At 33.1% G+C, this 27,678-nt stretch overlaps 1 protein-coding gene across 1 annotated transcript in view; it reads left to right on the forward strand.

The window, feature by feature from the left end:
- The window catches only part of LOC129222354 (LIM homeobox transcription factor 1-beta-like), a 127,103-nt gene extending 100,028 nt beyond the window's left edge, over positions 1-27,075 (forward strand). The window contains 7 exon segments of the mRNA XM_054856850.1: positions 8,266-8,483; positions 10,101-10,252; positions 15,026-15,103; positions 17,357-17,443; positions 17,445-17,520; positions 22,287-22,376; positions 26,624-27,075. Of these exon segments, the coding sequence (XP_054712825.1) occupies positions 8,266-8,483; positions 10,101-10,252; positions 15,026-15,103; positions 17,357-17,443; positions 17,445-17,520; positions 22,287-22,376; positions 26,624-26,862 (940 nt within the window). The 3' untranslated portion in view covers positions 26,863-27,075.
- The last annotated feature ends 603 nt before the right edge of the window (positions 27,076-27,678 follow it).

A 27,678-nucleotide genomic window follows, 5' to 3' on the forward strand; every position in this document is an offset into this window, starting at 1 on the left:
TCTATGTTATGGTAATTCGCTCGATAAAATGGACTTAAAATTGGAATAGAAATGGAACAAAATCGAATTTTCGAAAAATCGCTTTGTGGGACACACCCTCATGATACAAACTAATTTTGTGCCAAATTTCATGAAAATCGGCCGAATGGTTTAGGTGCTATTCACGTCACAGAGATCCAGACAGAGATCCGGACAGATATCCCGACAGAGGTCCAGATATCGAGAAAAACTTTGAGCTCTATTATTAGTAAAATTACGATTTACTGTATTAAATGAAATTAAAAGTTGTTCTTGGGGAGGATCATAAAGAGAAGAAATTTCTTGTCGTGCGCTTTATTTCTTTACTTCGTTATTTTATTTAAAAAAAAAAACCTTGATTTGTGTCTTCCAATAGCAGATATATATTGCAAAACATAACTTCAATTATATCAGGAAAGTTATAAATTGAGATAGTCATTAATTCGAAAATGTCCTTTAAACATTTTTAACAAAAACAAACTTTTCTCGGACATTTTTCTTATGATTAGACTAAATACAAATAATGCTGTTATTGTCAAAAGTTACTTGTTAAAGAAAAAAAAACCTAAAAGTCTCATTTGTAATTTTAACGGGCTATGAAAGCTTAATTTGAGTAAAAATAAGCATTTTGAAAACCAAAAAAAGATAAATACATGCATAGCAATATTTGCACTGACTGATTATACTAATTAAATTTTAAAAAAACAACGAAACATAATTTTATATTTATAACATTAATTTCAATAGAAACTCGAGGTCGTGAAAAAAGAAAATTTAGAATAAAAAGTAAGCTAATCTATTTCAGTTTCCCGTTTGAAAACCTTTTTAATTTAGATTTTTTTATTCTCAAAATCTCTAAAACTACAATGGATTCAAAACTCTTCTGAAAAGCTAAAATGATAACATTTTATCTTTTGAAATATCTGTTGCAAGATAGAGGTTCCCTCTCTTCAAACATAAAACTAGCGAAATATTATGCAAAGGAGTGGATAATTTTCGCAATTTGTAGTTTTACGTGAACTATTTTATTTTAACTTCTGGGTGTTTCACGTTTCTCTTTAATACATTCTTTTAGCAGACGCTAAACGAAATGTCATATGGAGCTAAAAATAGATTATTTGTCTACGTGTTCTTTTCTTTTTGCACTTGTAAATTTAAGTTTTTGCCTACTAAAATGTACTGTAATGATATAAAAAAACTGTTCATTTGGTTATATCTTAGACTTGAAAATTAACCTGTAATGTAGTGCATTAAGTACTTACGTACAGAAACCGAAGGAAAACTGAGTTACTTTTATCTTGATTTTTTCCCCTAAGTGCACAGCATTCAACAAGTTTGCCTCTATCTCTACTTCTTTCTCTATATAATATCCAAAATAGCAAATTGTAATTAACTTTACTCGCTTAAAAATCAATTTGATTTTAGTTTCCCAGTTTGTCGTACACCATCTTGTAAATTGAAATTTTAAGTGTTCTAATGCAAACAAATGTGTCACTTATTAATTTTTCCTCTGGTATAAATTAATTTTCTTTACTAATAATAGAGCTGAAAGTCTCTGTCCGGAGGATGTCTGTAGGATGTCTGTGAAGCGCATAGCGCCTAGACCGTTCGGCTGATTTTCATGAAATTTGGCACAAAGTTAGTTTGTAGCATGGGGGTGTGCACCTCGAAGCGATTTTTCGAAAATTCGATGTGGTTCTTTTTCTATTACAATTTTAAGAACAAAAATATCATAAGATGGACAAGTAAATTACGAAATTATCATAACGTGGAACCGTAACATGGACACCAGCCAATTGGCGAGATACGAAATTATCATAACGTGGAACCGTAACAAGGGTACAAGCCAATTGGCGAGAAAATTCACAATACATTATTTGTAAATATATAGACGAACCAAAAGACCTTTTAATTTTTCTATTACGGGCAAAGCCGTGCAGGAACCACTAGTACTACATAAATTCGATTTAATAACATAGGGGATAGGTGAAGCATAACTACATGTATTACAGCTTTGTTTCAGGGGAAGGTCTTAAACTATGGAAACAGTTTATACATTGGCATTAATGTTTTACTTTGAGATTGAGGACTGTTACACCGAGACAACGTAGCTGAATCAACGTTCGAACTAGCGGGGCGGTTATTAGGAAGTGTAACTAGATAGAAAAGTGAAGGAATCGTCTGGCATTCTTCACAGGACAGTCAGCTATGCTTAAACATTCTCATAAAAAGTTGATTATCGGATGTGCCTGGTGTGCCGGCACACCAGGCGTAGTTGACCGTCGTGTGAAGATTGCCAGACGATTCTTTCACTTTTCTTCCTAACAATCGTCCCTCCGATTTGAAAGTTGATTCAACTAAGTTGTCCAGCTCGAAGGAGGCCCTACTGACTGCTTTGTTAATCGGAAGAGAATCGCTTTTTGGAAGAAAATCTCAAAGCCCAGTTGAACCTTCGATGAGCCAGAAAAAGGAAAGCAATATAAACAAAATAGTCATAGGTTTAAATTTTTTGCTATGTTAGGCATTTCGCTGTTCTTCAAAACTGCTTTCTTGCTTAAGGAGCAGCTATCAAAAGACTAGAGTCAATTTACGTAATGACAGCGTTTTGTACCGAGATTAAATGCTTCGATAAAAATAGACAAATCAGAAGAAAAAAATAGCCAAGTCCCACTTGTATTTATTTTAGCTGATAAGCCACAAAATAGGGAATCACTACAAACAAAATAGTCATAGGCTTAAGTTTTCTGCTACTCAACGCATTTCACCCTCCTTGATATATTGCCATCTTGCTTAAAGAGCAGTTGTCAAAAACTTTCGTCTTTCAATTTCTTCGGTAAAACATCAACTTACTGCTTCCTTAAAAATAGACAAATCAGAAAAAGATTTCAAGTCCCAGTTGTATTCATTCCCAGTGATGAACCACAAAATGGGAAGCCATACAAATAAAATTAGTCGTAAGTTTAAGTTCTCTGCTACTCAACGCATTTCACTCTTTTGGATATATTGCCATCTTGCTTGAAGAGCAGTTGTCACAAACTTTCGTCTTTCAATCCCTTCGGTAAGACATCAACTTACTGCTTCGTTAAAAATACACAAATTAAAAAAAAATCAAGTCCCAGTTATATTCACTTGTAGTGACGAGCCCCAAAAAATGAAACGCTAGAAGCAAAATAGTCATAGGTTTAAGTTTTCTGCTACTCTACGCATTTCACCCTTCTTGATATATCGCCATCTTGCTTAAAGACCAGTTGTCAAAAAGTTTTGTCTTTGATTTCCTTCGGTAAAACATCAACTTACTGCTTCGTTAAAAACAGACAAATCAGAAAAAGATCTCAAGTCCCAGTTGTATTCATTCCCGGTGATGAGCCACAAAAAGGGAAGCACCAGAAGCAAAATAGTCATAGGTTTAAGTTTTCTGCTACTCTACACATTTCACTCTTGATATATTGCCATCTTGCTTAAAGAGCAGTTGTCAAAAACTTTCGTCCTTCAATTCCTTCGGTAAAACATTTCTTTCGTTTTCCAAGTCGACGATGATGATGATGATGATGAGGTGCTATTACTTTTTATGGTTCATTTGGAGTGAAATCCATTTGTGCTAATATCTTCCACGGCAAAAAGGTTCAAAAGAACCAAAAGCTGATAAGAAAAGAAATCAAACTAAGAAAAAAAAACCTTTATTATTTCTTCACTTTTCGTTCCCATTACCCAATTCAAAGTGACGGCGATTATTAAAAGTGGGCCTGGCAATCGCTCTCGTGATTTAATAAAGCACCTTCTTCTTCTGTTCTTAATGAAGTATGAAGTCTGAGACGAGCGCCGGCGCTACTTCGAAATGAACTGCGAAAGGCATTTATGCTATGCTAATGGTTTGCTTCCAGAGGTTTTACAGATGTTGGAAACCTTCTCCAGCAATTAATCGACATCTCAATAACACTGTAATTGCCTTTTCCTTTGTTGTTTAATCTTTGTTTTACCACGAGAGGAAGCTGCTTGCTAATGGAAAGCAAATGAAGTTTTCCCGCAGCAAAATGGATTTGATGAATTGTGAGGGGGATATTAGTGTGTGATAATCACTCGGCCCATCTCTGTGGCTGTGATACTGTTGAAGATCGACTTAATCTCTCACTAATGGATGATTGATTATAGTTTAATTTCAGAATAGATTATGATTCGGTGCTGATAGCAGAAATTTTAAATAGGTGCTGGTTTACTTGATAGATAAAAATTAGAAATCTACATTATTGTGAAAGAATGAAAATGTGATTAATTCCTATTGAGCAGATTTTAAAACTAAGCAATTAATATAAATACTTACTTTTTTCCTCACTTATAATATTTAACGTAATTACTTCTTTTTCCAGAGTAGTTTCTAATTAGCTGAAGTCCACCAGAATATCAACCATAACAAATATGGGAACCTCCGGGTTGACCGCACTTTTTTTTTTTTTTTTTTTGCAACTTTTCTCAGTGATAACTCGCCAATTGTGTCGTCTTATGTTTTGTTTTGTCTTTACAACTTAAAGGGTTTCTGTAAATTTTTAACGAGTTAGCACGGGTTAGCGTCACAAAATATAAATAGTTCTTGATATCCTTAAATTGTTATATAAATAGATTTTCTTTTTTATATTTTCAAACGAGATCTCACAAAGCAGTTAAATGTCTTCAAGCCTTGCTGTTTTTTTTTTTCTTTTCTTTTTTTTTCCACCTCTTTTCTTTTCTTTCTTTCTTTTTTTGTACAAAATCCCAGATTAAATGCACAAATTAATTTTCTAAAATGATAATTAACTGTTTATTTTTAACAAAAGAATCTCCAAATCAGTATTAAATAGAAGCTAGACAAAAAAATGTCAATTTGTTCACAGTTCAAAGAACTGAAATAAAAAACAGAGAAATAACCTATTTGCATAGAGAAACTCTTAACTCTAGAAATTATTACCCTGAAATTTAAAAAACCTTTAAACTCTTCACATAAAAACTCATTTTCAGGCTGAAAAATCGACAAACCTGTAATTACCCACGGTAGTTTATTAAGAATTTTCAGAAAAAAGACATACATTTATTCAGTAAGTTTTAGAAGAAATGCCATTTTCTGAGGTTACCCTAAACATTGTCCGATTCCGTACTATGAGCATAAAACAATGCCATTAATTATCCCTTTTTGATTGACCTGAAATTTTGATCTTCTAACATGAAAACTAAATTGTTCAAATCAACAAGTTTTGTGATTTGTGAATAGATTGAATTTAGTGCTTGATTTTGAAACATGAAGTCGTAAAATTGTAGTTCGACAAATCTTTTACTTGAATCTTTACAAAAAAATTTCACCTTTTCAAATCCGTCCAAGTTTTCTTTAAAAATAATGTTAGTAATGACAATTTTGAAATCGACAATGCATGCTCGCCTTTTCTAGTAAAATCAATGACTTTCAAAGAGTTCTCACTTTCATACAAAAAGAAATGCAAATTATAATAAACTAGCTGCGTTGCCTGGCTTTACCCGGTCTGCTTTGAGAATAAATATTGTGTCAAGTGACATATATTCAACAATCAGGCTTAAATAAAAGAAAAAAAACATGCAAAATTTCCCTTCCAAACAATGACGACAGATATTAAAATACCTTTAAGACATCAAAGTGCGAAATATGGATTTTAAAAGTGTAACCATGGAAAAACGAAAAAAAAAAAAAAAAGCTTAAGAAATTAAATTCAAAATAAGGAACGAAGCAATGAATTCAAAAAGCGTTACCGTGGAAACGCAAAAATAAAATAGTTAACAACTTGAACGAAGATGACGTTTTTCGAACTTGATTTAAAAACGTTTGTAACTTTTTTCCTCTGGAGATAGAAGCTTAGTTTTTCGACCATAGGTCGAGATAGATTTAAAGTAAAAAATGTCGCTTTTTCCAATAGTGTCAAAAAGAAAACTGTGGGACTACTCCTTCACTTTTTATTGATAGATTTAATGAAGAAAGTAATGCCTAAATTTCAGCCAATCCTAAATAAATTCGAGCTAAAAACGCAAATAACTCCCGCTGTAATTAAGTTATAGCATTGAAGCAAATTGCGTAGAATGCGGAAAATTCCACTCTTTCCAACGATGTGTGATATTAATATGTACAAGTAATTTTTTACCCCCATATTCGGAAATTTATGTAAAAATTGGGTCTAAATTGGAATAAAAAAAGAACTACTCGTCGGATTTTTTTCGAACTGATCTGCAAACCTTTTCAGAACTTAAAGGAAAAAACTGAAAATTTCAGTGAAATCTGTCGGGTAGCTCTCGAGTATTGCGAGTTTAAACACACAGACGCCTTTTGGAGACTCCATTTTATACTATGTAGAGAAACTTCGTAATCAAACTTTTCAACACACCCGAATAGAAAAAAATCACTTAAGAATGTATTTCTATTCAGTTTAGTAGAAATTAATTTAATATTTTAAAAATTGGATGCATTTCTAATAAACCTTAAATCCCTTTTATCACACTTAACACACCTGATACTGAATCAGTCTCATGCTCAGTTATCAATCTTTGATCTACCATATTAAAATCAGTTCCACTTGCTTCAATGCTTCATTACTACACATGCATCATTACTATTATCTTGTCTTCATCGTTCCTTGAGCCCCCTCCGAAGACATAAAATATCTTATGACTCAATACGTTGACGCAACTGCAAATGTCTAAGCCCACAGAGCGAACATTATAGCAGGTTAGAGCAGTAAATACAGCTGCCGTTATCCCCCACCAAAAATTCATTTGACCAGAGCCCTCCAGCCTATAAATCACAGAGGGTTTCACAGCGGCGAAATCTATTGTCGCTCTCCTCATTGCTTTGTCCTTAAAACAGGGGACCTTTAAAGCCAGCCTTTCGCACTGGTCATCCTAATGACCGATGGCCGAATTCCCTCTCATGTAAACATCGGGGGTGGAGGTCACCAAACTGTCGCCGAGGATTAGGGACTGGGGATTCGGGGATCAACAAAGGGAGTTATAAGTTGTTCCACGGGATCAGTTGGAACCGCTTGCGTATGTGCCAAGGGGCGTTATGTGTACTGCTGACGCTTTTATGTGGGAAAAGTCTATAAGAAAACGCTGGGTTGTTTTCGCTTTGCATGAATTGAATGAAACCGAGGGCTAGTTTAGGAAGTCTTGACTGCAAGGATAATTTGGAAGTCAGACACTAGAATTGATCATTTTTGCGAAAGTAAAATTCAACAGCAGCAGCTCTGTTCTGCTGATTTTTTCCCCTCTTATTTATTGCTGACGTTTTTGATGCTAATCAGCCTGATTTGCAAACCAATTGTCGCTAAATAATATAAAAAATCTTAGGCCGAGTATATGATCTACTCTTTACCTGGTGGGTCGTGATGCCCCAACTTACTCTATCTTGATTTATAGAAGTATCAATTAATGCTAATCAGCCTGATTTTCAAGCCAATCGTTGCTAGATAATATAAGAAATCTTAAGCCGAATATATATGATCTATTCTTTACCTGGTGGGGCTTGATACCCCGACTTACTCTATCTTGATTTACAGTGGCAACAATGTTTTCGTATGAATCATCTACATGGTTGATAACGTAGTTAAAATATTGTTAGATAGGTGACGCTATTGCTATGTAAAATATTTTCCCTCTACTTTGTCCCGTTATTTCACTTGACCCGACATTCACCTGCACATATATTTTTTGGGAATTTAATGTATTGTACGGTATTGGGCAGGTAAACGGTAATATCTGCAGAAATGCGTTTTCGAGATGTTTGAAGAAACGCGCATTGAATTCAATACTAACAATAGAAAATTTTTGAAATTAAACATTTTATTCGCACTTTTGCTTCAGCGGAAACCAAATACTAAGCAATATTGTACAATAATGCTTACGTATAATTGGTGAAAAAATGCTGAAAAAATGCTGTCCTATACCCGCCCTAAATATTGTCCGTTTTCCACGAGAAGGCACGTGACTCCTCCCTCGTCACGTGATATCCGATGATTCTATTTCGCTGTTTTCGAGAGAAGGTATATTCGGATCATAGCATTTTGTTGCAAACGCAGCAGTTTTTAAAGTGTAAGAATAACTAAAATGACAACAGACAAGTGAAGCAAGTGATGTAAAGGACACTAAGACATTTTTTCACATTAAAATGCACGCCCAAGTTAAGGATGGCTGGTTGTCTCATTTATAAGCGCAAGGATTATATGCACAATCTAATGCCTTTCACTGTTCTTCTCTTCGCAGATTATTCGCAGTGAAGTGTACGGGCTGTGTGCTGCCGATCGCCCCTACGGAGCTGGTGATGCGAGCCCTAGACCACGTGTACCACTTACCCTGTTTCGTGTGCGTGGGCTGCGGACGACAGCTTCAAAAAGGCGACCAGTTTGTGGTGAGGGGAGGTAGGCTCTACTGTCGGCCGGATTTCGAAAAGGAAATGCAAGTCATGCAGATCGTCACCAGAGGTAAGTCCTCTATCAGCACCTGGAGGAAAACGTCTCCCAATACGCACTCATGTTTAAGCTTCACATCTTAAATCCTCATTTACGTAATAGCCAATGATCGAGTCACGCTCCTGACGTCACCAACAATGAAACTCGCTCCACGACATGATAATTCGATAATATCTTTTTGGTAATGTTCGGCATGCAGGAAAATGCTTTATTTTGACGAGACTGAACTGGATCCTGTAAATTAACTATTTTACTGGTAGAACTGTCATTTTAGGAGAATGAAGAAACAAAAAAGTTGTCGACAATGGACGCTATCTACTGGAGTTTGGATGAATCTACTGGAATTAGAGCTAATATTTCAACTATCAAAATATCACCATACAGGCAATTGCTTCGTTAAAATGTAGAAGAGAAGAAGAAATTTTCACCCATCATACTTTGACGGGCGATTTTCTAGTACACAAAAAAATAATCAAAAACGCTCGATCATTTTGTCAAAAGTTAGCAGCCACCACAGGTGCTTTTAGAATACTTTGAGAAGGTATCTATTATAAAAACATAATTGAAATATCTTTCTCTCTTTGTCCCAGGTCCCAGGTAAGGAATCTATTTAAAAGTTCAGATTTCCTGAAAGTTATCTTTGTATTTCCGATGCCAGGGAAATATTTTTCACTCGGAAGAAAATGTTCCCCAGCACGTGCTCTTGATTGTTCCTTTAGTTTTACGTCTCAAATACGGAAAAGGATCATCAAAAAGTCCTAAACTATTTGAAAGATGCTAAAAATGTTTGAAGTGCTCCGAGAAGATACTCATTATTTTTTAAAAATTACAAAGCATCATTCGTTTTTTGTTATAATCTTAAATACGCGTGGGATCTGTATTATTATAGTAAAAAAAAATCAAACCAAATACAATAAAAAGTATTTCACGTTATTCTGATATTAGTAGACGTAATTCAGTTAATGTAATCTTTTTTATAGCAATATCAATAAAGTACCATTGCGTTAAGGTACAGTGTCAAGTAATTAGCTACCGATAGGGGAAATAATTGATTAATCATGCGTCGAATAAGGTAAAACTCAATCATCCTATGATAAAAAAAATCTATTCAATTACAAACTTGATGTCAGCCAAATGAATGCAGTGAAAAATGCTCTGGTCTCTTCTGAAAACGTTGTTGATCTTTTATTTTTCAAAACGTGTAAATCGTTTTCATAACTAAGCATTTCTGTAAAATTTATATCGCAGAAAAAAAAAGATTGAATAATAATTCCTTTCGACTTGAATGTGTTAGCGATTTGTTTTCTTGTTGGTTGGCTTAATTTAATTAATTGACAGAATATTTTTCATTTCAATGCAATTTTTCGTTTTATTTTCTTTAAAAGTCCATTAAAAGACGAAATATTGTACGGCATTAACAAACAAGTCTCTAATTTTAACTAAACATTGGGTCAATAAAAAAAAATAAAAAATAATAATGATAAAAATTAAAAAATGTGCTAAATGACTCACAAAATGTGCACTTATAACGGAAAAGTACCAAAGAAAAAATGTTTCTTTTTCTCTGTAAAATGCACTAATAATATTAAAAGGTCCAAGATGCACCCTAACATTTCTTTTCATCCATAGGCGAAAACGGTCAACTCACATCTACACCGCACAATGGCCAACCGAGGCAGGATGGCCGGAGAGGACCTAAGAGGCCGCGAACTATACTCACCACAGCCCAAAGGAGAGCGTTTAAAGCTTCCTTTGAAATCAGTCAAAAACCTTGTAGAAAGGTAAGTATTTCAATGACACATTACATAAAATATTTCTATTGCAATAACCAGTGCTTGTCGGGAGACAATAAAAGGAGCACGAAATGCAGCGAAAATCCTGTTACAATAAACTTTAATAGACCGCGTTGTTGTTCTTTGTAATGGTAATTTCTTTGAGATGGAATTCAAACAATGTAATGACAATTGATTTGGGGCTGAAAATTTCTTTCGTTGAAACAGATATTTCATTTTATTGGTATTCATTATAATGGAATTTCACTGTATTGCTCTTTTTCCAAAAGCCGGGATACAACCGAGGTTATTAAAAATAACGATTTATCTAACTTTCAAGTGATATATCCATCTACAATAAAGTTACCTTATTGTTTAATAGGGCTGTTTTTGAAATAAAAATAGCAAGTATAATTACTTAGCCTACTGTTTTCTTTTATTAATAAAAATAAATAAATAAATAAATATATTTCAATTTTTTTTAACGCAACAAGAAATCAAATAGTTATAACTTAAACTGCAGCCAATTCAGGTGAATTTAAAACACCCTTGCTTTATTATTTGTCAAAAAAGATAATTTTTCTAAGAAGTACGGTGCTTTATTGCATAATCGTTGTCAAATTTATAGCTTTATTTTTTCTTTAATTTTTGAAATGAGCTGAAAACGAGAGATTAATATACTACTAATTTTAATGTTCCGTACCCGTCAGTTTTAGTTTTTAGTTTGCTGATATTTGGAATTTTTCTGCTTATATGCCCGCCTGCAAAAAGTAAAAATATTCGGCAATTTCTTACTCACGGCAGCTTGTAAAACTATCTTTACTGCGACAGTAGTATCATTGTACGGAAGTCACACTTAGAACATAACTGCTGCAGTGTTTCGATCTCAGCAACTTTACAAATAACTTTTTAAAATTGCTTTTAGATTAGATTAGTCAGATTTGATGAGCCTAATGTTAGATATTACTTTTAAAATGTTGAATAGTTTTTCATTCTTTCATGGTGCAAAATATTCATTCATTAATTAAAATGACACTTCCGGTATAACACAATTTCGCTCGAAATTGGCTTGTTTTCTAGTTAACAATTTAATTCTGTCTAAACCTCTGGTTTATATCACAAGTTCTTTCTTGATGTATATAGTATTTTTAACTTAAAATTTCAAATAATTTGTTAACTTAAACTTTCAGCGTAAATCCTAAAATGTATTTTGTTTCTACTTCATACGTTATGTAGCAAACTCTATAGAAAATATCCTATTTTCAGTCAGTTGTTTTCTTTTAAAAATGTTTCTTAGTGGTTTTTTATGATATAAATTAGCATATAATTAATTGCATTATAATTTATGACAGTGATTCACTCAGTTAATCACATATTTAATGATCATAATTAATTGTAACTCACCAGGTGAGAGTAGAGCAATCCTAAAGTAACTAGAATAGTATTCATTTCTTAAGGACATTTTTTCTCAAAAAAGTACGAAAATGGACAATACTAATGTATATAAAGAATCGTAACCGAAATAAGATCGAGCGACTACTTTATGAAAAAAACTCCAATGAGTGAAAAGCTCCTAATTTTAAAACAAAGTAATGTTTCAAGTTTTTCTTTTAGATGAATTGACTCAAGTGACTTCGTTCTATGCCTTTCCAAAAAGGAAACGAGTAAAAAATGCGCTGTCTGTGTACTGCTTAGGTATAATCACTCACTTTGTTGGTTGGCTGTACTTTTTACTTCCTTTTACAAAAAAGGAGGTATTGTATTCGCGAAAAAAATTTCACCCAAAAAACGGCCTTAATTTCCATTTTGCTCACCCCCAAATGAATGTTGAGTTTTTTTTTTCAACCCGACTGCACGTGGATAGGTGCCTAGGAACGTACAGATACCCGAAATATCCATTTTGAAGATCCCGAGTTAATTACAACGAGTTTTCTCGTGACGTCTGTATGTACGTATGTATGTGCGTATGTGTGTATGTGTGTATGTATGTCGCATAACTCAAGAAGGAAAGGTCCTAGAAAGTTGAAATTTGGTACATAGACTCCTAGTGAGGTCTAGTTGTGCACCTTCCTTTTTAGTTGCATTCGTATGCTCCAAAGGGGGTATTTTACCCCTTTTTGGGAGGAAATCATTGTTAATTTCGATGTAAACTCAAGTAATGTTATAATTTGGCGGACACTTGATGATATATTGCCAGTCTTTTGGTCGCCAAGTTTTGTCGCCAAGTTGGCAACAAATTTGGCGTTTTTTAAATTTTTTTTTTAAATCTGGTTTCAATTTGGCTTCTGTTGGTGATATTTAGAGAGTAAACTATTGAATCATATTAAAACTGCCAATTCGGAACTCCAGCGCTCGAATACGCTACCTTGCGGTGATTTATAAAACTGCGTCTGCACCTAAAACATTGCCACGTTGCGCATCACGTGTGTCTGTTGACGTAAACACAGGCAGTTTGTTCTGAGTATTTATTAACGCAATCGATGTGTCTTAGTTTGCTTTCAGCTACAGAAATTAATTCGTCCCTTAGTAGTATTCTCGAGCTTCTCAAAATAATGTTAGTTTTCCTTATTTCTTTCAAAAAAGTATTAAATGGTGGAAGCGTAAACAAGAAAACTCTGGATTAACAAAATTGGATAACGTTATACCAGGTAAAATTTTTTATTGTTTTGTATGAATTTGTAAGAATATGAGTTTTTTTTAATCTTAAATTAATTAAACTAATCATATTTTACAGCAGCATTTAGTTGGAATGGACAGTATGCAAAATATTTTCTTGAATTTATTATCGTAGAACAAAATGAAAAATGTTTAACCGAGAAAGAATTTACTTTATTCCTTTTATTCTCAGCTGAAAGGTTTCGCCAAATTTGTTTAGGGTTATAGTTTTAGTATTGTGCAAGCAAAGTAGCCTTGGCGAGTTTTCGCGTTTTTAGTTAAACCATTTTTAATTTTTATCATGAGTGGAATAAAATGATAGTAAGATTACAGAATTCGATAAGTAAAAAGAAATAATGGTCAATCAACTGAAAAGAAAACTACCACCATATATAAACAGTGAGTACACATTTTATTTATTTTGTTCTGAGTGAATTTGAATAAATATCAGTTTTTCAATTCGATGGAAAAAAAACGAACTTAACAACATTGACTGGACACTTTTACTTAACCTAATTCTACATAAATGATTTAAATAACCTTTGTTACTACAGTATCCTACTGAAATAGACAGTATGCAAATAAATTTTCTTGAAAATATTTATCGCAGAACAGATTGAAAAATCCAGAAAGAACGTTAAGAATTTGAACAATAAAAAATAAAAGTTCGCCAAAAATCTGTTTATAGGGGTATGGTTTTAAAATTGTGTGAAAGAATAATGTATCTTGACAAGATTTCGCATATCGGGTAAATCATTTCCATGACGAATGAATTAAATGCATGATTTCTTTGGATATCCAATCATATAATAGAAATAAATTATCTAGTGTTAAACGTTACTCTTGACAGTCTGCCACGTATGTGCACTATGTGACAAAAATGTCAACAAATGCTGGAAATGTCACGAAACTGAACTTAATATGTACTAATGTATAGAAAAAACGGTACAAAATGAAAATGCCGTTCGAAGCGAACCAAAAATTTATGAATTCCGAATTCAACATCGTGAAAATGGCTGCTTCAGAACAACTTACTGTGTGTTCTGCATTAATTGTTTACTTTCGTAATACTTTTTGGTTTCTAATCTCTTTCTATATGGGTCAGAATAACCAAAAGACTTTGAAAAATCTTTTCAAATGAATAAAGCGAAAAAATCATACATACGAACAAAAATCACAACACTTTTACCATTTTCTTCGTTACCACATGCGTTTGTTTTAGTTTTCAATTCCGCCATTAGACAGTGACTGCAGTGCCCCCTATAGTTCGTTGGAGTTGCGAATAATGAGAAAATGACATTAAATTGGAGTAAAAGGAAGTCATGTGATGCACACATCAGCTCGTTTTCATTTAAACAAGCCAGAAAAACTGACACAGAATGATAAAAGTGCTGTTAATTTTTAAAAGTAATTACATTAAAATGTTTTTAATGTCATATGCTAAACGCTAAAAACTTAACGAAGTTATGAATTTTTGATAGTTAAATTACGCTTGAGTGTTCATTCATTGGTCGGTCTACCCTACTTAAATACTTAAATATTTCAGGAAAAGCAAATACCAAACTAAAATTTAAAGAAAAATGAGTTTAGAGAAAGTTGTTCATTTTGTCTCTTATCAGTAGGGGAGTGTGGGGTAAAGTGAAATAGCGGGGAAAAATAAAATTGTGAATTACTTACTCTGCTTTTAGTTCCACCTATCTGGTAATATTTTAATTATGTAGTCGCACATGTAGTCTATTCTATTCAGGAAAAGATTACCGCCGAAGATTAAAGCATATGACAAAACAGGCAATTTTTAAAAAATAATACTTATATTGTAATATTTTGTTGTAATTCAACAATTATTATTGTGATTATAAAATGAATGTTCTTGTTGGTAACATTTTAAATATTAAGTGAGACCTTCTAATATTCGATTCGCTATTTGTTTAGTTAATATTAAGTTTATTTGTATTTTAAATATTATGTACCATTAATCTATAACATGCGGGACAAAGTGAAATAGTGTATTTCATTTACTCATTCAATCATTTACTAAATCACTTGCACATTCATTTATTAATTCACTTATAATTTTGTAATTATAACTAATTTGAAATTTTTCTGAAATTGTAAATACTTTTCCAGGTTCGAGAATCTTTAGCAAAAGAAACTGGACTAAGCGTTCGGATAGTTCAAGTTTGGTTTCAAAATCAGCGAGCAAAGGTAATGATCATAGGATATGGCTGTGAAATTTCTTTCATAAGACTTTTATGTTAAAAATAATTGTATGTGACTTTTTTGTAAATAAAAAAAAAAGTTTTTTTTTTTTTTTTTTACAGTTTCGAAATAAATTAAACACTCGTTTATATGAACACTATTAATACTATAGGTCTTTAGTGTAGAGCTATTTAATAATTTGAGGACTTTAAAAGAAATCATTTTCATTGCTTTTATATTTTCAATACATTTTGAAATAAGTAATTGATATATATTTCTCCATAATGCGTTACGTAGTATACTTAATTCAAATTTCGGTGTAAAATCTAAAATGTTTAAATACTTGTGTATTTTTAAGTGTTAAATTGAGAAAAAATAATGGATTTTCAGGGCCATATGCAAGGAGGTGGTTTATAGAGTTCAAACACCCCCCGAAAATCTTTAATCCAAAAAAATGCTTTCCATTATATATTTAGTTTATTTTTTTATTTATTTTTAGTGACAAAACAAATTATTATTTCAGTTTTATTTGTGAAATGAAATTAGTGTGACTGAAAAATTGTACAAACTCATTGTGTGCTTATGGTAGTTTATGGTAGTTATTGAGAAAATCATTTATTATGAAACAATATGGCGTTTTGTAAGAACATCTCCTTCTTCCATTTAGATAGTCTATTGTAACAAAAATCAATATAATACACATGAAACCAAATTTGACGGACCATTTAAATGTTTAAAAGAATGCGTTTGGTAACCCCCCCTCCCCCCTCCCCCCCCCCCGAAACAAACGTCTGGTTACGGCCCTGGGTTATTTATGTGATAAGGTTAAATCCAAGCATGAATAGAACTTTAATGTTTAAAGCTATAAATATACTGCTTTGTTTAACTTATTTTGAACTAATATATTTTTTTCCTTCACTTAGTGGTAAAATATAACGTCCTTAACAAGAAAAAGATATAATACTGCGTTTCCATCATCTTAAAATTTTATCTTATAAAAAAGCAAGCGTGTTTCTTTTTAAGAACAAGGTGAAAAATAATTGGGACAAAAAGGATTTTAAAAAACAAAGTGATAATGATAACCGTTTTTAAATAGAAGAGTAGCTTAATTTATTTTATAACTTAGAGAATAAGAACAAGGGGGAGAAATATTTCAAATAGTAAACAAAGAAAAAATTTAGTTTTTCAAAGTGTAAGGTAAAACATGTAGTTCTCCGTTGATTTTTCCATCATATAATCTGTATTCTACTCCGAAAATTTTTCCAGGAATGAGTGCATGGAATAACTTGGAAAATTAAGTCCTGGAAATCTTGACGAAATGTGTACATAGATTAACTGAAAACTTAAATCCTAAAACTTATAACGGATAAACACATAAAATAAATGACTTAAAAGAAAAATTATTAATTTTCTTTTTGGAAAATAAGTAATGTAATGTAGTATAATGTATTTCATTGCAACATAATGTTTGTTTTTTAAGAAATTAACCCCTTCAGTCGGAATTATGAAATATTGAACCAAAAATGTTGATATTTGGTACACAGTGTACTATGGTAAAGGGTATCTTATAGACAAAATTTTGAGTTTGTAGGAGAAAAATTAAAAGAGTTATGGCACGTCCAATATTCCGGACTTATATTTTTGAAATCGATATTTCATGTACAAAATGAATAAAATAAATAAATGAATAAAATGTTTTACAAAACAATTATAAAACATAATATAAGCGTTTGAAACGATTAATTAAAGATTACATATTTTTTTAAAAAAATCAGGGAAAAACCTCGCTTTTCAGATGAAAATCCATGATTGGAAAAATGAGCCACTCTATCTCTCAATCCTTATATGTCAGTGTTGTCAATCCCAAAACGAAAAATTATTTCACAGATTATAACAAGTAGAATGTAAAGAGTCAACTACAACAAAAATCAACTAATTAAATCAATTATTAAATGATTAGCAGCTGTTTAAAGTGTATGTCCGGTATACCGGACACCTGGTCTGAAGGGGGTTAAAAATATTTTCATTTCATTACTTTCATTTTCTTTCGATCGTCGTTATCGTTTCTTCAGCGGTTAAGAATCGATATATTTTTTGTGAGAAATTCATGACACGATTCGAAAACAATTCAAATTACCTGTAAAAAGTTTTTCTTTGAATACCGATCGAACAAAATTCTGTGCATAGAAGTCTTACTTGTTCACGTAAAGCCTGCCAGCTAACAATGTTTTGTTTTCCTCCCACATATTCCACGTCCAGCTAAAGAAGTTGCAAAGAAAGCAGCAGCAGCAAATGCAACAACAGAGCCAGAAACAAAACGCGGATGGTCAACAAAATGGTGGCTCCCAACGCAGACCTTTCCAGTCCTGGGAAAGACGGGAAAAAATCTGACGATCTCAGTCACGGTGATCCGGGAGATTATTGTAAGTATGGCTCACGTCGAATTTATACAAAAAGAATGTTACCGACTTTGAATGTTTGTGTCAGCGTGAGAAATACTAATTTAAATGTAGGTTTTTATTCGCATAGCGTAGCAAGGATACATTTTAAAAGATCTTATTTTCAGTTGGTATTCAATCTTAACCGACTTCAAAAATGAGGCGGTTATCAGTTCATATCGTTTTTTTTTTTTTGTTTGTCTACTCACAGCGTCTCACCTAGTGAACCGAATTTGATGATTCTTTTTTTTAATGGATAGGGGATGGCTCAACTTAGGTCCCATTACTTTGTTTGACCATACTTGTCCTTTAGAAAAAAGTAATGGGCAAAAAACAATAAATTTCATGCAATTTCCTTATTAAATAATTAAATTTAAAACCCATTGTTATGAAAGTTTGGTGCCATACGACAGTAACATTAATAGTAATTGTAATGATAATTTTGAATGAAGGCTTCTCTGAAGCAAGCATCAAGTTTCTTCAGGGGGGGGGGGGATATTTCGATAATAATCGGGAATCTGGCGCTGTCGTCTCATTTTTGGCGTAAATAATTTTATTTTGATAACCTTGCTGATTTATAGAACCCTATGTAAATTATCGAAATCTTCCCTTCTTCAGTGCTATTGCTCCATAGTGGGGGTAAACCTAACCTGGAAGCGGGGTGATGCAATGATTAGGATCTGCTTAGCCTTCACAATGCTACCATTAGGTTTGCCTCAACTACAGTACTATTTTTTTCGTTATCATCTATGCCAATAACAAATGATGGGAGCTAAGTGAGAAAATACAGAATTGCATCATGAGCAATTTAAATGCTGTGAAGTGTAAATTAGTTAGGAAAAACTTAAATGGTTATAATTAAATTAACTACACATTAATTCCAAAGAGGAACAAAGATAAATTTTTAGTGCCAATCGCTTAAAGTTTAAAGCGTGTTTATAGTTTTTTTTTTTTTTTTTTTAGTATAGAGCATTTTTATGAAAAAAATAAGGTGAAGTTTCGTGATGGTAACTTCTTACTATTTCTGAAATACCTACATTTACACTAAAAAGAATGAAATAAAAAAATTTTGAAAAAAAAAAAATAGAACCGACTTCAAAATTGCTCTAAAAAGTGAAAAATAATTTTATTCTTTACTAGCCGCCTGCGGCGACCAGCTGGTCCGTCTTTTACGCCATTTGCCTTTTTACGCCAGGGGTGCCGCCCTTCGGCGGTTGCTTAAACAATTTAGCGACGACATTAATCAATTTTTTTCTCTATAAATCAGTATTATCATTCGTTTTTTATGCCAATGTTGCCGCCTTCGGCGGCTGCTTAAATAAATTTCGTGGCGGTGTCAATCAATATATATCTATCTATATCATTAATAATTTGAATAAAATATTTTCTAGATCTGTCTCCAGTTTCGTCGTTTGGAATATTTTTAAAGGAGGGGGAGGGGAGACACAAACGACGTACTCTTCATGCAAATTTTGTCGAAAAATAACAAAAAGCACTTCCACTTTTATGTGAAAGCATTGTTTTTTCTAAGTCATGGTGTATGTGGGGGAGGGAGGGGGGCATTGACACCTAATGTGCAAGCAGCCACCTACGGCGGCTGTTTGGCTAACTTGTCATTTACCTTTTTACTTCAAGTTTGCCGCCTTCGGCAGTTGTTTAAATAAATTTGGCAAAAGTATTAATCAATCCATCTCTATCTTTTTTTTTTTTTTTGTGTCATTCACATTTTTACGCCAAGATTGCCGCCTTCGGCGGCTATCTAAATTTACAATCTATCTCTACATTTTCTTATCCATCTCTATTTATTTTGATCTCCTCGCCCATTTCCTAATAAAAACAAAGAACACTCAAAAAAACCTTTTTTTTTTAATTTAAGTAGAGCAAAAAAAAAGCTCAAATTCCCCGTAGTGTGCAAAAAGTAGCGTTTGCCAAAGATAAAAAAAATCTCGCTGTTTTTATTGAATTAATGCGCACAACTATGAAATGTAACGTAATAGATACAGCGAAAGAGAAAATGTAGAAGTAAGCTATATAGTAAAAAAAAAAGATTAACATTGCTTGCGATTAAGATTCCATCGTAAATATCGAATCGAAACCCAAGTAGTGACGTCACAGGCATAAAAGATTGAAGAACGCTTTTTTCGATTGATGCGTGAAAGGACATGATGTGTTCAGCATTAAAAAAATTGTAAAAAAAAAACTATTGCGTATTTTTAAGAACTTTTTTCTTCTGAAGAGGGCGAAATGTTTTTACTATTACCAACTTAAATTTCAGAAATGAGGCTTTGATACTTCTCGCAGGATGATATTAGAAAAAAATGAAACCCAGGAAAACAATCAAATTAAAGGTTTTTTCAAAAATTCATAAAAAATACAAAAATTGCTCTATCTTCAAAATTTTTTTGTTCATCATATTTAAAATTAAATTTCCGACACTATAGTACCAAAAATATTTGTCTGGCGCGATTGGTTCGGGGTCTGTGAGGTTAAAAGTACTAAAAAGTGCTAAAAATCACATAAAACATTAAATAACTTTTTTTCTAATTAAAATATCAAAAATCGAAGTCCGAGGTGCACAACTTCAGCAAAAACTACACCTGTATACCAAATTTCATCTTTCTAGGCCTTACCGTTTTCCCGGGATGCGCGCCACACACACACACACACACAAACATCTTATTTTATTATATGTATAGAAACACCATCGATGATGCTTTTAAACATAATCTTATTTTCAGTTGATATTCATTTTAAAAGATCTTATTTTCTCTTACTTAGACCTTTTAAGAAATTGTAGAATTTCCAGCATTGACATTCATTGGATGATATTGTGTTATACATTAACTATGCAAAAAATGAAAAGAATTTTTAATTGCTTCATAATTCCATTACATTATACAAAAAAATAGATTGCAACAACCTAATCAAGCAAAATGGAAAAACACTGAATCAATAAAATATCATAAAAGTTTTCTTTTTCTAAAATGAAAACCTATACTTAAAAATCAGTAGAATTGAATATATATTTTTTAATTTAAGGATAGGTTATTATCTTTCACAAAATTAATAAACTTCGTGTAATTTCTTCTGAAATTTATTTTTTAATTATTGTTGAAACACTTTTTAAAAACTTTTGAGAAAGTATTTTATAAGGTATCTTTTTTTAAGGAAGATAATTACAGATCGTGTGTGTATTAAAATTTCATCACAGTTATTTCCCTATTCATAGTTCTTACTCCATTTCAGTACAACAAAATTTTGCATTAATGCACTATAGAAATCTTTAACTAGTTTCTTTATTTAACCAAAATAAATGATTTCAAAAACTGAAACGACCAAGGTTTTATTATATAAGTTATGAGCACAAAACTATAGAGGTGCAAAACTAAATGCAAAACATTATGGCTTTAGTGTGTACGTACTCATAATTACCTTCCTGGACACTCTGTACGGCATGAAAACTTGGACACAAGATTTAAATCTGCACATTGAAGAAATCTAAAAAGTTATATGAAAATTATTCTTTTCTATAACACCTCAGCATTGAAGATTTCTTAAAATCATTTTATATTAGACGTTTGAACATATATTTAATGAATTTGAAGAAATCGATACGCTTTCATTAACTTTATATATTTTTAGAGCATACAAATCAAATAAAACAAAGAACAAAAAAAAAAAAAAAAATCTGACACAATGCAAAAATAGCATTACATCCAAATCAGAAACCTCTGTTAAAGATTGCACAATTGGATATGTTTATCCATTACTTTGTTTCTCTCTGCATAAATTGGCCATGTTTTGTTTGCTAGGAGGCAGCCCAAAAATGATGTCACACTTTTGCCACTCTGTGGCAAAGGGGGGGGGGGAGTCAAAAATTTTGAAAAAAGTGTCATCACTTTAAGGACAGCTTCTAAGGTAACACATTATATTTCTCACCGTTGTGGCTGCCACTAATGGTTTGTTTTTATCAATGCCTATAATACGATCAAATTTTCAAAGTACAAAATAATAGGTATTGAAGCTAATTTAAATAGATCATAATTAGTCGGCAATTGTCATTTATTTAATCCATCAACACTACAACTATAGTTTGCAAAAACTGAGCACTATCAAATGAAAGATCATAAAAATCCTTTGTATTGAAGTACGAGGGAAAAAAATAATAATAAAATAAAAATTAAAGAAAAATGCTCCAAATAGCTACTTTAGCTGCACTAAAGTGGGCTCGATGTACAAATTAAATCATGAGTGAATGACTTTTTGTTGTCTATTGAGCACTTTTTGAACTGGTAAAAGAGTTGCACTGCAACAATGAAATAGCTATTGCAGCATTATAATAACAGTTTGGGCTCTATGCGATTAAAAAAAAAAACTACTCATAATCACTGTATTTGGTATAAAATTTGTAACCCTAACAATTGTTTAAGAAGGTGAAATTTACAATTATTCTACAACATCATGGTTATCGATAATAGCCGTGGGAAACAAGAAAGTAATATTTTTCGAGTATATCTTACGACAGTTGGAAATCGTTAAAATAAAAGCATTCTTCCTCAAGACTAAAACTTTAAAATTGTTCTTATGAGAAAAAGCCTACATATGTTTACTTAATGCTGAATATAGCGTAATTATTGTTAATTTTGAAACTTAGCTATCCATCTTTAGAATAGGATCTAAACTTTGAATGCTCGGAATTGTTTTTCAATTAGCAAAGAAACATGCCAACTCGGAATTTTCTCTTTTGACAGCCCCTCCATACGCCCGACTGTCAGTAGGAGATTCGGACCCTTCACAGTTTCCGTTACCGCCAGTTCCTTTCGGTTCGCAGGGGTCCGAAGGTGAGTGGAGAAACATTTTATTCCACGCTGTCATTAAAACTATATTGTCTCACTCCTTATAGCTTTGCTTTTAAAAATGCATTTGCTTTCCCGTAATACGTTTTAAATTTCCCCAAAAACTTTGCTTTTTGATCCCCAGTAGGAGCATCAAACCAATGAAAATGATTCAAATTCTGATACTAGATGATTACCTGAGAAATCACTCATGAATACTACAGCAGTTTATTTTGAATTTTGAAAAACTTTCTGTCCACGAAAAAAAAAATCATGTCACTAGCCTTTCAAAATTCATAAAAAAAAGATGGTTCAAAGAAGTAAACATGGAATTCCCACTTTACCTTCGTTAGCGTTTTATAAATTTCGTGTAATGTTCTTTTTCGTTGACTCTAGCTCAAAATATTTCCCCAGCACTTGTATAATAACCCCGCCTAACAAAAATCTAAAAACAATGGTGACTATGCTCATCCCTCCAAGATTTATGGCGCAACCCACACAAATGCTACGGAGCGCCCCTCCGAACAAGACCATATGGGGCAGTGAGAAGCAAAGGGATGTAAGTGCCAAAATTAAAATTTTGGCGATAACCAGTACAAGTGGTAGGTGCTCTGCTTTGGGGCAAGATACAATATTAGTTGTTCTTGTAGGAACTGCTATGCAGCAATATTTAGAAAAAAAAATCAATGAAATCAATCTAGTGTCTTATCTTTAAACGCATTTTACTTAAACCTTGAAAATGTCCACTTACACTCATATTGCTTAATGGGTGAGGGCCACTTTTACTAAAATGCAAATGGCGAAAGCTGATGCAAAAATAAACAGTTTTGGAAAAAGATGAGCTTCCCATAAATGTTTTATAAGTGTACTTTAAAAAAAGGGGAAACGTGTCAGTGTTCAAAATATGTTCTCAAAATACAAAGTACGTATTCAATACATGAAATACACCGCCAACTCAGTCATTTCCAGCCGAGGACTGCAGTTTCGTGTTTATTAACACTCATCAGCCAGGCATAGGAAGTGACCATGCTGGAGGTAGAAACCTCTTAAGGAAGCCAAGAATGCCAAACGAACTGGTAGACAGAATTAGTATAGACCAGACATTCTGGGCTGATGAGTGCTAATAAGCACAAAACTGCAGCCCTCGATTGGAAATGACTGAGCTGGCGGTGTATTTCTGCTTAAGCCCTGCCAATAGGGCGGTAACTTACTGAATACGTATTCAATAAGTATGCTAAACTGAATAAATGTTCAGAAAAGTGGTCTCAAATGTGTTCTGAAAAGTGTTTCAGTGTGTTTTAAAAAGGGGGACAAAGTGCTCGTATTTAAAAAGTTTTAAAATTTGCCGTGTAGAAATGTTATTGATGTCATTTCTCAACACACTACCTTTAATGATTGTTTTACTCAGTCAATTAATTCTTCTGACTGTGTATACGCTGACTTTCTTTCAGTTAACCCAATGTAAGTGTGGAATTTCAGTGGTGTATGTCTCTCAAAGTTACTTAATAAAATTACGAGTAGCTTCAATGAAAATTTATACATAATAAGAAAAATGTACCTATACTTTAATACATACCATTTTCTTGAAGTTAAAATGCACACAGTCCTGAGTTTTTCACGGATGTTTTACAAAGCTTTCAGTTACTCAAAACTAAGTTAGAATGACTTACACCGCTCCCGTTCTAAACACTCCAATTCAAATAATAATATTGCAATTCGTTCTAAACACTCCATTTCAAATATTAACAATGCAATTCGTTCTAAACACCTTAATTAAAATATTAATGTTACAATTCGTTCTAAACACCCCAATCAAAACAATAACATTACAATTCGTTAAAAACACTCCAATTTTCCTTAAATTTATGCCCATAAGGGATTTTTCGGTTAGCAAAAACGTCCATCCTTTATTAATTTATTTATTTACTAGTGGCACCAGCACTGATTTGCCCGTATTATAAAACTAAAATGTCTTTTGGTTCACCTGCATATTTGCAAATAATGTATGATGAATTTCTCGCCAATTGGCTTGCCCATGTTAACGGTTCCAAGTTACGATAACTTGATAATTTACTCGTCCATCTTATGATAATTTTGCACGCGAAAATATTCTTAAAATTGGAATAGAAAAAGAACAAAATCGAATTTTCGAAAAATCACTTCGAGGTGCACACTCCCATGCTACAAACTAATTCTGTGCCAAATTTCATGAAAATCGGCCCGCCGAACGGTCTAAGCGCTATGCGCGTCACAAAGATCCGGACAGATATCCAGACAGAGAGACTTTCAGCTCTATTATTAGTAATTAGTGGTACCCGCACGGCTTTGCCCGTAGTTGAAAATTAAAAGGTCATTCGGTTCGCCAGTATATTTACAAATAATGGATGATGAATTTTTCGCCAATTGGCTATGTTCATTCGCTCTCCCATTCCACGTCATGATAATTTCGTAATTTATTCGTCCATCTTATGATAATTTTGCTCCGGAAAATGCTTTTAAAATTGAAATAGAAAACGAACAAAATCGAATTTTCGAAAAATCGCTTCGAGGTGCACACCCCATGCTACAAACTAATTTTGTGCCAAATTTCATGAGAATCGGCCGAACGGTCTAGGCGCTATGCGCGTCACAGAGATCCAGACATCCTACAGACATCCTTCAGACAGAGAGACTTTGAGCTTTATTATTAGTAAAGATAAAGATCATGTGGCTACATTGGTTAACCGGTGCACCAGACGTGCAACAAATCAAACTCTTCGTTTTTCATCATCACTTTGAAGAATTTTCAATTTCTTTCATCGCTTTCCTTCAGGCTCCTTAAAGAGTGAACTGAAATAAATTGAGAACTTACACGCTGCTAATTTTCACCTTAATAACGATTACATAGCTCTGTGGAGACAAAGTGTTTTAGCAAGTGTTAAATAAGTGTTTAAGTAAGAAATAATGGTTATCTCCATGCAGAAGTAAGTAAAATAATTCATCCAAAATCACACTTTCATAGAAAAACTAGGTCCTTGTAACTCCAAAACACGTTTTAATAGGTTTCTCAGAGTATTTACTTCGTATAATTTTAAATGTTTATCACGGGGGAAAAAAAGTAAAATTTTAATAATGTATCGAAAATTAATGTAAACCGTAGAATGTTTTAAGAATAAATACATCAAAAATTGAAAAATCGGGAAGTAGTTTCTGTCAATCAAAAATGCATAAATGCAAATTACCCAGGGCAGGTCAAGGGCAATAACTGCAAATTTTTCCTTTTTCTTTTCTTTTCTTTTTTTTTTTTCGTCATCTGTTTTACTTTAGCTTCATTGTACAAGCTTGCTCATCTAGTTTCCGCTGGAAAAAAAAATAATTTGAATTTTGACCTCTTGAACTCAAATTATGTTTTTCGCAATCACGAGTGTGTTTATGTGTGTGTGGGAGGTATGTGTGTTTGTGTGTAGGTGGTATATGTATGTGTGTTTATGTCTGTGTGCAGGTATGAGTGTGTGGGTAGTTGTGTGTATGAGTGTTTGTGTGTGGGGGGAATGTGTATGTGTGTGTAAGCATAGATGTTTGTGTCTGTGTGTAGGCATGAGTGTGTGGGTAGTTGTGTGTGTATGTGTAGGTGTCTGTATGTATGCGTGTGTGTATGTGTTTGAGTGTGTGTATGTGTTTGAGTGTGTGTATGTGTTTGAGTGTGTGTATGTGTTTGTGTATGTGTGTATGTGTTTGTGTATGTGTGTGTAGGCGTATGCATGTGTGTGTATGTGTTGGTGTGTGTGTGTGTGTGTGTACGTGCGTGTATTTATGAGCGTGTGTGTAGGATATTGACGCAACCTCGAGACGATTAATTTCTCCCGAACTAATTGAGATTTCGAAAAATCCTTTCTTAGTGGATACTTTCGTAATCATGTGGACATACTTGCCAAATTTCAAGTCTTAGGTTTCGGCAGTATTGGCTGTGCGTTGATATATATATATATATATATATATATATATATATGTATGTATGTATGTATGTATATATGTATATATATTATCTCAGGACATTGATTTTTATATACTAAGATTCGGAAAACTGTGTGATGAAGAGAAATATGTCTCTTTTATCGTACCGGAGAGAGAAAGCTAAATAAAAATTTGAAAGTTAAAAATTGTAAAGAACTCTACCAAGAAAATTAAGTTAATTGCGTGTCTAAATATCTTTTACCAAAGTATGAACGCATAGCAATACTTTCAGGGAAATTACATTTAAAACTTTTTTTCAGGTCAGTACTACACATCTTCCCATCCCGATTCCCAATACATGAAGAGTGATATCAGTATGGACAGTGAAGGCAGTCTCGGTGGTCTGGAAGACGTCCTCATCAGTCAAGGTCAGACGACAACCTTGAGTGATGGAGGGCACATATTCCCCTCCTCCGTGAATCCTATCGACAAACTCTACTCCATGCAAACGTCCTATTTCAGTTCGAACGAGTGCGAGTGCCTAGGTGCCACGAACTAAAGCCCTCAGAACTATGAAACACTGTACATATTATATTCTGCATAGCGGGCTGCCAAGAATAGAACAATTTATCAAATGACTTTCCAGACGTTGCGTCGGAATTCCTGTACATCATAATTGGAACTCTCTGAAGAGGATTCTCCATCTTGTAATTATTACATGTTGTTCGAGAAAAAAAAGTGTTCCACTTAGTTTATGCTTTGTTATAAAACATCTTTGGATGGATTATGTTTCATTTGAAGTGATACTTAAACATTGTGTTTTAAAACGCTTCCATAATAAAATACAAAGTTAATTAATATATTTCTGATAAAACATCTTTAGGTGAATTATGTTTCATTTTAAAACGCTTCCATAATGAAATGCAAAGTCAATTAACCCTTTGAGGCACGGTGGCTTCGTTTGAGGCCACCATTTTATTTTATTTTATTCATTTGCTTATTTATTTGGCCAGCCAACTTAAGTTAATATGTCAGTTGGGGGGGGGGGGGGGAGGATTTTGGTGACCTCAATGATGTCCTCTTGCCTCAAAGGGTTAGTATATTTTGATGAAACATCTTTCTTCTTCTTTTCTTCTTCATCTTACTTATCTCTCTGTTCTGAATCAGATCAAATCCATGAGGTTGTTCGCCTTGATCAACTTCAAGACAGAAGCAGGTCTCTTCAGTAGATCCTCGCGTACCAAACCAACACAAAAGATCAGATGTTGTGCAGTGGCTTCTTCAGTATGACATTTGTTGCAAATTGGGAAAGTCCTATTAAAATGGGAAAATCTGAGGGTTTTTAGATGACCTGTGTTGAGGCGAGTCAAAGCAG

This window comes from Uloborus diversus, chromosome 5 (assembly GCF_026930045.1).
Source record: "Uloborus diversus isolate 005 chromosome 5, Udiv.v.3.1, whole genome shotgun sequence".
NCBI classification, from domain to species: Eukaryota; Metazoa; Arthropoda; class Arachnida; order Araneae; family Uloboridae; genus Uloborus; species Uloborus diversus.